The 12,033-nt window shown below is 42.8% G+C and overlaps 1 protein-coding gene across 1 annotated transcript in view; it reads left to right on the plus strand.

The window, feature by feature from the left end:
- The window catches only part of LGR4 (leucine rich repeat containing G protein-coupled receptor 4), a 100,354-nt gene extending 88,644 nt beyond the window's left edge, over positions 1-11,710 (plus strand). The window contains exons 9-18 of the mRNA XM_056526690.1: positions 97-168; positions 1,204-1,272; positions 2,070-2,141; positions 2,229-2,294; positions 2,473-2,544; positions 3,433-3,504; positions 3,958-4,083; positions 6,539-6,660; positions 7,060-7,137; positions 8,401-11,710. Of these exons, the coding sequence (XP_056382665.1) occupies positions 97-168; positions 1,204-1,272; positions 2,070-2,141; positions 2,229-2,294; positions 2,473-2,544; positions 3,433-3,504; positions 3,958-4,083; positions 6,539-6,660; positions 7,060-7,137; positions 8,401-9,677 (2,026 nt within the window). The 3' untranslated portion in view covers positions 9,678-11,710. The remainder of the gene's footprint in view (positions 1-96; positions 169-1,203; positions 1,273-2,069; positions 2,142-2,228; positions 2,295-2,472; positions 2,545-3,432; positions 3,505-3,957; positions 4,084-6,538; positions 6,661-7,059; positions 7,138-8,400) is intronic.
- Positions 11,711-12,033: the final 323 nt, after the last annotated feature.

Consider the following 12,033-nt stretch of genomic DNA (forward strand, 5'->3'; position numbering starts at 1 on the left):
CCTAGTCACATACCTTCTATCACTGCAGATCACTGACCTGTATGCTTACTAGACATTTCAACTAACAGTTATGTTTTTTTATTTTTTTATTTTCAGACAACTTTATGACAATCCTTTGTCTTTTGTTGGGAATTCAGCTTTTCAGAACTTATCAGACCTCCGCTTCTTGTAAGTACTTGTTTAACCTTATAGGATGTGTTAAGCGAGATACTTGACGCAGCAGTAGTGGCTGCGGCTGCCGTTCATTTTTAGGCATTATCCCTCGATTAGAATAGCATCATGTTAACTAGCTGATCAGGAGGGTCCTGCCGCAGGGAGGGTGTAGATCCTGTGTCCCCTGGGTGAATGTAATGACTGCATGCTCCACCACCGCTCCATTAACTCTCTGTGGTATTGCCAGCGGCTATCCTTTGTAATCCCATAGATGGTAAATGAAGCAGAGGCCGAGCATGTGTGCTGTCCATTCACCTGGAGGATAAGGGACCTTCCTTCTCATGACTGGTGGAAGGGACTCATTTTCCAAGAGACCTCTTGGACATGAGGGGAAATCTGGTTGCTATTGGCAACTACTCTAATTTTTCTGTGCATCTTGTTTAATAAATCTGAGTCCAATTCCTCCTCGTTTTAGGAGAATCCATATGTACTGATCTAATACTTCTCACAGCAGTGTGTGTGGTACAAGTGTATCTTAACTAGACAATCCTATAGGAGCTAACTAAATGCACCCCTATCAAGCATCCTATAGCTTAACATAAGTCAGTGGGCTATACTAGGATGTTCTTAAGATCAGAGGGGAAGGATTGGACCCAAATATGGGCTCTCTGCACCTGAAAACTTTAAAGATAAGGAAAACCCTATGGGGGAGATTTGTGAAAACCTGTCCAGAGGAAAAGTTACTAAGTTACCCATAGCAACCAATCGGATTGTTTCTTTAATTTTTCAGAGGCCTTTTCAAAAATGAAAGAAGTGATCTGATTGGATGCTATGGGCAACTCAGCAACTTTTCCTTTGGACAAGTTTTGATAAATTTCCCCCTTAAACTCTTATGTGCACCCATTGCAAGTCAAAGGGTAAAAGTAACCAGATACAGACTTAATTTGTAACAACTATTGCCCCAAAGTACTATAAACATTCCAAATTTAGATGCATGGCTATGTTTGTCGCACTGTTGCTGATGGAGCCTTTTTTTTTCCCCCCCACAAGGGTGATTCGAGGGGCGTCTGATATCCAGTGGTTTCCAAACCTAACAGGAACAGTAAATCTGGAAAGCCTGTAAGTATTTATCAACCTTTCTGGCTATGTGCTACCTAAACTTAAAGGGGAACTCCGGTGGAAACAAGTTAAAAACTAACTTTCTGGCACTAGTTGATTTGAAAACATTAAACAGATTTGTAAATTACTTCTATTAAAAAAAATCTGAAGCCTTCCAGTACTTATCAGCTGCTGTATACTACAGAGAAAGTTGTGAAGTTCTTTTCAGTCTGACAACAGTGCTCTCTGCTGACACCTCTGTCCATGTCAGGAACTGTCCAGAGTAGGAGCAAATCCCCATAGAAAACCTCTCCTGCTCTTGAACAGTTCCTGACACGGACAGAGGTGTCATCAGAGAGCACTGTGGTCAGACTGGAAAGAACTTCACAAATTTCTCTGTAGTATATCTGTAGTTTACGCAGCTAAGTACTGGAAGGGTTGATATTTTTACAATTAAACAAATCTGTTTAAATACAGAGAATATAGGGTATCTCACCAAGAACAAAAGGATCTGACATTGAAATTCAAAATGACTGATCCTTTGCTCCCCAACATCTGTGGAGTAAAATTTAGGAGACCCATATGCACATTACATGGTCCCACTGAACACTTCTAGCGTATATGTGAGCCTAAAGGAGTTTCCTAACCTTAAGCACAAACGTATACACGGTTCTAAGTAAAATGATAAGGGCTAAGCAGTTTGGAGCACTGTTAAGCAACATTGCCCTTATCAGCCTCTGCCTTGACGTGTACGGTTTATCCACCCTTATCTAATCTCGCCATCTCATTTCCATACACTTCTCTTATATATTGTACAGGACCTTGACAGGCACCAAGATAAGAAGCATCCCACTGAACTTGTGCCAGGAGCAGAAGATGCTTCGATCCCTGTGAGTCCATTGCGACAGTCCGTTATTCCTTTTTTTATTGGCTTTCATTTCGGCTTAGATCCATTATTTTAAATTAAATTTTTTCAGGGACCTATCTTACAACGAGATCACATCACTGACCGGACTGAGAGGCTGCGGCTCGCTGGAAGAAGTGTAAGTAGTTGTTCCAAATGATGTTGCCATTTCTGTGCTGCTTCTGATGTCCAACTGTGCATCCTAATCGGAAGTATACATCTATGTGTTTCTATAAGTGCATCATCTATTACCCCATTGTCGGTCGCTTAGGTAATAATTATCTTTAATATGCACTTTGTTTTTTTTACTTTTATAGTTCCCTGCAGCACAACCAGATCACAGAGGTACAGAACGAGTCTTTACAAGGCCTCACCTCCCTCCGCATGCTGTAAGTACTTGATTTATGGCAATTGTTTTCTTTTACGCGGTACAACCTCTTAAAGAGACACTAACCTTAAAGACTATTTAGCTGCACATCATATGTCATCTATTGTTTCTTGTGAGAAGCCAGTCAAGACAGGTTGGCTATAGTATTCTTCAATAGGATGATTGATAAGTCTGGAAATACATATCTCTAGTCAGGAAAACCTTTAGACCTTGTTCAGACATGGTGGATTTTCTTTCAGATCTCACATTGTAAAGCCCCAGCGAAAGGCAGTATAGGGCTCTGTTCACACAACAGACTAGATTCTGTTATAGTCTGGAGCCAACAGACCCTATTAATTAACACAGCCCTATAGGTAGTGGTGGGATTCTTTAAAGGGATACTCTGCCCCTAGACATCTTATCTACTATCCAAAGGATCGGGGATAAGATTTCTGATTGCAGGGGTCTCACGCGATCTCCTTGCTGCACACGGCGTTAATTTAGAGAGTCAGTTTCAGCGCAGGTGGCTAGTGATGTCACTGCCACGCCCCTCAATGCAAGTCTATGTTAGGGGGGCGTGATGGCCGTCACACCACCTCCCATAGACTTGCATTGGGGGCGTGGCCATGATGTCACAAGTCTCCGCCCCGCATCGCCAGTCATCCGGCACGGAGCAAAGTATGCTCCATGAACCGGAATTCTAGGGTGTCGCAGCAGAGATCTCGGGGGTCCCTTTGGATAGGGGATAAGATGTCTAGGGGCGGAGTACCCCTTCAATCCTTATTCAGATGCTGGTTGTCCAGGCATGCTGGAAGCTGTAGTTTTACGGACATAAACAAAAGTCCATAATGGCTTAGTCCATCTCATACCATTTTCTTAAAGACTAATGCTTTGTTTTTAACTATTGCAGGGACCTCAGTAGGAACTCCATCAGCAGGATCCACAGTGACTCCTTCAGCACCCTGACCTCTATATCCAGACTGTAAGTGACCAGCTTCACACCATCCCTCCCATCATCCTGCATAAAGCTAGCACATCTCCCCTTCACTCTTGCTTAGTTTTTTTTTTTCTAAATTACCATACACTGTAATCTGTCTTTGTATGCTAAGAGGATTTACTTTCTAAAAGTATTTAATAAGATCATAGACCCCCAGGGTAATCGACAGAAATCAGTGCAATTTTACGATGAAATAACAAATGTTCTTTGAAAGGGCATTTTAGTCAGATTAAGATTTTTTGGCGACATAGAGAAATGTCAAGTGCATGTTCTGAACAGACTGTTGTAATAGTTGAGTATTATACACCCTGGTAACCAAATTGGAAAAATACAGACCAGTGGCGCCCAAAGTGTCAAAGCCATGCACGAACTTTCCCTTGAATGTGATGAAACAGGAATATTTTTTCTTCTCCTGATGTTGCTCATTGATTCTTTCAGGGACCTGAGTTTTAATCAGTTGTCTTCGTTTACAACTGGAGGACTACACGGCCTGACACAACTAAAACTGACTGGAAATCCTACGTTCAGAGATTCGCTGTCAGCTAAAGACTTTCTTAAGTTGCAGTAAGTAATCCTCAGTATTACAGTGTAGCATGTCTCTTGGTCTGTGGTGTGTGTGTGTGTATATGTGTGTGTGTGTGTGTGTGTATATGTATATATATAAGTGTAAGCCGACCCGAATACAAGCCGAGGGCCCTAATTTCACCCCAAAAACTCAGGAAAGGGGGGGGAAAAAAAAAAAAAAAAAAAAAAAAAAAGTTATTGACTCGACTATAAGCCTAGGGTGGGAAATACATCATCCCCCCCCCCTTCATCATCACCGCCTGTCAATCCCTTCATCAGTGGTCTTCAACCTGTGGACCTCCAGATGTTGCAAAACTACAACTCCTAGCATGCTGGGAGTTGTAGTTTTGAAACCTCTGGAGGTCCGCAGGTTGAAGACCACTGTGGCCTTCGTCCTCATCCAGACCCCCCCTTTTTTTAGTTTTCTACTCACCTCCCCTCAGTGGAAAGGAAGGGGGAGCTGGTCCGGGCCATCTATGCTGCAGGGACCGTCCGGTACGGAGGGTTAGTCATTCCGGGCTGTCCATTTTCACCCGGGGGGGGGGGGGGGGGAACGACGCACAGGGACGAGTAGAAAATTAAACGACGATGAGCGACGACGCTCAGGTGAGTAGGAAACTAAAGGGGGTGTCTGGATGATGACAAAGGCCGTTGGCTGTCTGGGCATGTTGGGAGTTGTAGTTTTGAAACCTCTGGAGGTCCGCAGGTTAAAGACCACTGCGGCCTTCGTCATGATCCAGACCCCCCCCCCCCCTCCCCCTTTTTAGTTTTCTACTCACTTCCCTTCGGTGGGAAGGAAGGGGGAGCTGGTCCGGGCCATCTATGCTGCAGGGAGGGTTAGTTATTCCGGGCTGTCCATTTTCACCCGGGGGGGGGGGGGGGGGGACGCACAGGGACGAGTAGAAAATTAAACGACGACATGCGACGACGCACAGGTGAGTAGAAAACTAAAGGGGGTGTCTGGATGATGACAAAGGCCGTTGGCTGTCTGGGCATGCTGGGAGTTGTAGTTTTGCAACATCTGGAGGTCCGCAGGTTGAAGACCACTGAGAAGGGATTGACAGGCGGAGAGCTGAAAAACTCGGCTTATACTCGGAAAAAAAAAATTATATATATATATATATATATATATATATATATAATATAAAATATAATATATATATATATAAAATATAATATATATATATAAAATATAATATATATATATACACACATATACACATATACACACATATATATATATATATATATATATATATAACACACACACACACACACACACACACACACCTCAGCATATAAAATCTAGTGAGCTATCAACGCATGATTGTTCAGATCTGAGTAAAGAGACTCTAGTGCTTTATTATTGATCCAGGCATAGAGACTACTATTCAAATCCTGCAGCCCACTCAACAGACCTCAGCTGCAGTAGTAGACAGAGCTACTCTTATCTGGATATTTCTGTACCTTGGTGAACAATTAAGTGTTCCCTATATTAAGTGGTGGTGTGACTCTCCAATGGCAGCCCAGCAAGCAGAAGATCAATTAGAAATCCCTGTTATCTTATAATATAACTAATACATTTTGAAACATATAATTCCCCCATTAAAATAAGTACAGTGCCCATTTGGCATGGTGCAGAGACACAGTATGTGCAAGCTTGTAGAGGACACTTCTATTGATGACAAAATCCAGTGGGGGTCCTCCGTATATGGTCATTGTGTGGGTGGAGGATAGACTGGTATCCCCATACTGGAGCTCAGTTTGACCACCCTTTTATCAGTTATCCAGTAAATAGGTGGTGATTTCCCCTGGAACACCCCCTTCTAAAGAGTTTGTAACAAAGTACTCTAGCCCATTGGCTTCATCTGGAATGGACACAATACCCAGTTCACTTTAGAAGTTATGTTTCATTAAGTTTACAATGAAAATGCAATGTATTAAAGGAGTACTCTAGTGCAGAGTATTCCTGCTCCGTCCTGCCTGGGCTGCAAAATAAATGAAAATGAACCATTACTCACCTCCCTGGGTTCCCCGGGAGCGTCACTACAGCTGATCGGTCCTCCGGTCCATCTCCTTCATACTTTTGGGTGTAACGAAGCGTCACATGGTGCTCAGCCTATTGCCGGCCGTCGCGATGTTCAGCCTCGGCCGGGGATAGGCTGAGCACCATGTGACGCTTCGTTACACCCGGAAGTATGAAGGAGATGGACCAGAGGACCGATCAGCTGTAGTGGCGCTCCCGGGGAACCCAGGGAGGTGAGTGATGGTTCATTTTCATTTATTTTGCAGCCCAGGCAGGACGGAGCAGGAATACTCTGCACTAGAGTACTCCTTTAAAGGTGGATAGATTGCAAGCATACTGATTTTTTTCACTTAATGTGTTCTGTGGCCCGGTTTTACTTGATGATGATAAAATGATGCTATTTTCTTTCCCACTTAAACCTTACTCTAGGTCTGTGTCTGTTCCATATGCTTATCAGTGCTGTGCATTCTCTGCATGTGACTCTTATGTGACCTCCAGTGTGGAAGATGATGGGTCCAAGTACCAGAAGCTTCTACAGGATCATGAGAAAGGTATCTACCTAAATGGGGTTAAATCGAACGCATAAAATGTGACACACACTCGATATACCCAACCTGTGTGTGTACTAAAGTACTCCAGTTCAGGTTGTAATCGGTGAGGATTCGATGCTCCAGACATCCACTTTTCCGCACAAATATGGCATGCTGTACTTTAGATCGCTGTATTCCCCCCTATTGTTTACGCATGAGAGTGGCTGTGCCTGGTATTGCAGTTTAGTTCCATTTTTTTCTGGTATGTAGTATGAAGTACAGCCTCCTGTATAAAAAAAAAAAGCCCTTGAGAACAAAGGCATGATAAAGATAGACCAAACTCATTTAAAAGTAAGAACACTTATCAATTTGTAATTTGGAATGATATATGGTGAGTCAAACAAATGTCTTCTGACTTAGGTGCCGTTGAAGATTACATGATATCAGAGGAAGTTAAAGACCATGTGCAGACAGTTGTTCATTGCAATCCACCTACAGGTAAGTGAACTTTTCTTATTCCCCTAGTATTGTGCACCAGTAAGTAGTGTAGGTGTCAGGCGTAGTTTTAGACTGGTCACTAAAGATATTTTGTACTATGAGAGTAAAATAAATCTCTGTGAGAAAATGTACACCCAATAAATGTACAACATGAGCCTGACTATGATTAGAGATGAGCGAACTTACAGTAAATTTGATTCGTCACGAACTTCTCGGCTCGGCAGTTGATGCCTTATCCTGCGTAAATTAGTTCAGCCTTCAGGTGCTCCGGTGGGCTGGAAAAGGTGGATACAGTCCTAGGAAAGAGTCTCCTAGGACTGTATCCACCTTTTCCAGCCCATCGGAGCACCTGAAAGCTGAACTAATTTATGCAGGAAAAGTCATCAACTGCCGAGCCGAGAAGTTCGTGACAAATCGAATTTACTTTAAGTTCGCTCATCTCTAACTATGCTATTGGCCATCAGGCTGAAAGAGGACTGTTATCTTGTCATTGCCAAGCCTAGGATGAATGTCAAGAATGCATAGTGTCCAGCTATAGTTACTTTAGTCAATGATTTTGTCCCTTCTAAATATGCAGGCTGTTTCCTTAAAGGGGTACTCTGCCCCTAGACATCTTATCCCCTATTCAAAGGACAGGGGATAAGATGTCCGATTGTGGGGGTCCCACAGCTGGGACCCCCACCATCTCTGTGCAGCACCCAGCGTTCGTTAAAAACACTTGGTCGCCATGCCCCGCCCCCTCCTATAGACTGGCCTTGAGGGGCGTGGTGTGACATCATGAGGGATGTGGCCGTTGCCCGCTCCAAGTGTTCCGAACCATGGGGCAGCGGAGTATCCCTTTTAAGGCGGCCATACACCTTTTATAGAGGTTGTCCGAATTTCCCCGGTTCTCCCCTGTTCAGCTGAACATGCATGTGTTCTCATTGGGAGAAGGAAATAGGCTGCAACCAGACATCTCCCGAAGCAGCTGATTCTTAAAAACAAAAGGATCAAACATTGAAATATAACATGCCTTGTCCTTCCACCAATGACGTCTGTCGTGGGAGTATTGGGGTAGTTTTCTCTAAGAAAATGGCCAGAATCTGTAATATATTGTTACCAAAATCTCGTTTGGACAACGGGGTGGTCCATTAGAGATGTGTCACTGTAGTTGGCTGGTCCTAAGTAAATCGTCAGGATCTGCTGACTTGGCCACCTTTTTTAGGTATGTTATGTAGACAATCACTGACCATCTAATTAATCCTCCCATCTCTTCTTTTTCAGGAGCTTTCAAACCCTGTGAGTTTCTGCTTGGCAGCTGGATGATTCGGCTCACCGTATGGTTCATCTTTCTGCTCGCCGTAGTCTTCAATGTCATAGTCATCATGACCATGTTTGCTTCCTGTTCCACCATGTCCTCCTCCAAGCTCTTTGTGGGCCTCATTGCCATCTCCAACCTCTTCATGGGTATATATACAGGAATTTTGACTGTATTGGACACAGCCTCTTGGGGACAGTTTGCGGAGTTTGGCATCTGGTGGGAAACTGGCAGTGGATGTAAAGTGGCTGGGTTCCTTGCAATTTTCTCTTCAGAGAGTGCCATTTTCTTCTTGACCTTGGCAGCCATTGAACGGAGCTTGTCTGCAAAGGATATAATTAAGAAGGAAAAGAGCCAGCATTTAAAGAAATTTCAGATTGCTTCAGTCGTCGCTCTGTTTCTTGCAATAGCAGCAGGATGTTTGCCTTTGTTTCACGTTGGAGAATTTTCCTCCTCTCCCCTGTGCTTGCCTTTCCCTACTGGAGAGACACCATCTTTAGGCTTTACAGTTACTCTGGTTCTTCTAAACTCCTTGGCATTTTTAGTGATGGTTATAACATATACAAAACTATACTGCTCTTTGGAGAAAGAAGACCTTTCTGAGAACACAGAGTCCAGTATGATCAAACATGTCGCCTGGCTCATCTTTACCAACTGTATCTTCTTTTGTCCTGTTGCCTTCTTCTCATTTGCCCCGCTGATCACTGCAATATCCATAACCCCTGAAATCATGAAATCCGTGACTTTGATATTTTTCCCATTGCCAGCTTGCCTCAACCCTGTACTGTATGTTTTCTTTAACCCCAAGTTTAAGGAAGACTGGAAGCTTCTAAGGTGGCATTTGACCAAGAGACGTGGCTCTGTTGCAGTCGCGACTAATGCCCAGAGGGGATGTGTGACTCAGGATTTTTACTATGACTTTGGAATGTATTCTCATCTACAAGGCAACTATGCAGTGTGTGATTACTGCGAGTCGGTTCTCCTAAAGAATCCGCCAACCTGTAAACACTTAATAAAATCTCATAGTTGTCCAACGTTGGCCGTCGTGCCCTGCCACCGGTCAGAAAACTACTGGTCAGACATTGGGACTCAGTCTGCCCACTCAGACTGCGCAGATGAAGAAGATTCATTTGTGTCTGATAGTTCGGACCAGGTCCAGGCTTGCGGTCGAGCCTGCTTTTACCAGAGTCGTGGCTTTCCATTGGTTCGTTATGCGTATAATATACCAAGAATGAAAGACTGAGCAAATGCTTGTGGGATCTATTCATAAGAAATATATAACGGTGGTCGAAGAGCACAAACCATGAACGACCTAACATCAAAGGGAGCACTTTTATAAGCATGTCACTTATAAGAAGGGAAGCGGACAAAGGATGTCAGGACTCTTAAATGAAACCCTTTGTTGTCTATGGGGCCGTGTATTTTGCGCTGCAAGCAGTTACATGCCTCTGCAGGAGACAGAAGTCTAAAGACTGACTGTTTGGACTACAAATAATGTGTAAACCAAAATTTTACCTGCAATCATTTTGTTTTGTCTGTCGTCTAATTTACGTAACTTGTCGTCATCCCCCCAGTATAATGTCTTTTGTATGTTAGCTCAACGTTGTTGTGTACATCGGTCATGTAGCACCATGCAGATATTGAGTGAGTGTCGTCATATGAAGACAGCTGTCAATCATTCTGCAGCAAAGTAGCCTGTATGTTTAGTAGCTTCGAATAACTTGCTGCAGGGCTGAAAAGGGATCCACTCCCTGTGTCTGTGAAACTGTGATCCTAAGCAAGGTCGAGTAAATGGAGCTAGTTTGTTGTACTCAAGGTCTATCGCAACTAGTGGTGCCACGAAGATGTGTGCTCTATGTAACAACTGTCCTATAGGTAAACCTAGACCAAAAAAAAAGTTACAGTATTATCTATGTTAACACTTACAAGGGCTAGAAATATTCTAGGGACAGTAATGGGTTTTCTAGTAATAGAGAATAGTGCACAGGTTTAATACATTTTATAATCCAAATGGCTTTTTGGGGAATCGCTGTATTTGTGACTGATACAGCGGGTACAGTTTGTAGCAGTTCAGAAGTAATATTAATCGTGCCTTATTGATTTCTAGGTAAGATATGTCTTAAAGTGTCCTGTTTTAGCACCCACGTTAGGCCGCATGACTGGCCAGAATTCACCTGTCTGTCCTTATCATGATTTATAATATCTGTTATAAAGAACGGCCTGATAACTTTCAATTCCACCTGCCTCAGTAGGGTTGGATGCTCAGTAATAGAAATTCTGCCATGGGAATGCACAAAACTTGGTACGAAGACTGAAAATGACACATAATAGGTGCCAATGTATGTCATATGGAAGGATGTTTCCATAAATTGCATACTCTGAGCATCTATAATAAGATCCATGGATAAGCTATTACACTTGCAGACTTAGAGGGTGTGTGTGTGTTTATTAAGAGGTCTTCAGTTTTACCTCAGAAACGTCACTTCATGTTTGTGGGCTTTGTATTGCAGCTTATCCACATCAAATAAATGGAGCTAAGCTGCAATACCACACCCAATTTATGGACAAGAGTGGTGCTGTTAGAGTTTAAAAAACAAACAAACAAAAAAGAATCTATTCTCATGCAATCGTAACCTGATTGGAAACAGAATGGTTAAAATCTCAGCAGTTCCCATAGAGGGTGATGTTGCCTTATCCTGCCAAAATGACAATCATGTAATGTCTAGGGGCTCCTCCAGGGTGGAGATTCCATTAACTGGTGCACAAAGGAACTATAAACACTGCGAATAGTTTGAAGATTCTGCAGGGAGCAATTGAAATCTGTTGTGACATCTTGGTAAACTATGGGGCACATCTCGATCCTGGCCCTCCTTATTCCCAGGCTTTACCACAAAACCACATCTGAAATGTCCTTTCAAGTTTAAATTCCCTTTCCTTTAAAAGTGGGTTGCAAAAAGAGGAAATCCTCATTAATCAGAAGGGTCCTCTTTTAAGTTTACCCCAAGTAATCAGCTGTAGTATGTGCAGAACAGACAGCAAGTGTTCACTTCTCCTGCAGCACCGCCACAGGAGAAGTGAAGTATTACACTATGCATATACGAAACAAAAGGTTGCCTGGTCATCCAGAGATGCCATTTTTAGCCTCTCCCCGTGTTCTGGCTAAAAAAAACATTGGTCCTAAATGGGGAATCCCGACAAAACTATTAGGCCCCAGTTAAACAGTGTGTCTGCCCGGAAAGTTTACAGGTGGACATTCCACTAGCTGCAGGTGCCAGCAAAAAATATAATATATATATATATATATATATATATATAATATAAAAAATCAACTGGCTCCGGAAAGTTAAACAGATTTGTAAATTACTTCTATTAAAAAATCTTGATCCTTCCAATAGTTATTAGCTTCTGAAGTTTTCTATCTAACTGCTCAATGATTATGTCACGTCCCGGGAGCTGTGCATGATGGGAGAATATCCCCATAGGAACTGCACAGCTCCCGGGACGTGAGTCATCAGAGAGCAGTTAGACAGAAAACAACAACTCAACTTCAGAAGCTAATAACTATTGGAAGGATTAAGATTTTTTTATAGAAGTAATTT

This window comes from Hyla sarda, chromosome 6, assembly GCF_029499605.1.
Source record: "Hyla sarda isolate aHylSar1 chromosome 6, aHylSar1.hap1, whole genome shotgun sequence".
Classification (NCBI taxonomy): domain Eukaryota; kingdom Metazoa; phylum Chordata; class Amphibia; order Anura; family Hylidae; genus Hyla; species Hyla sarda.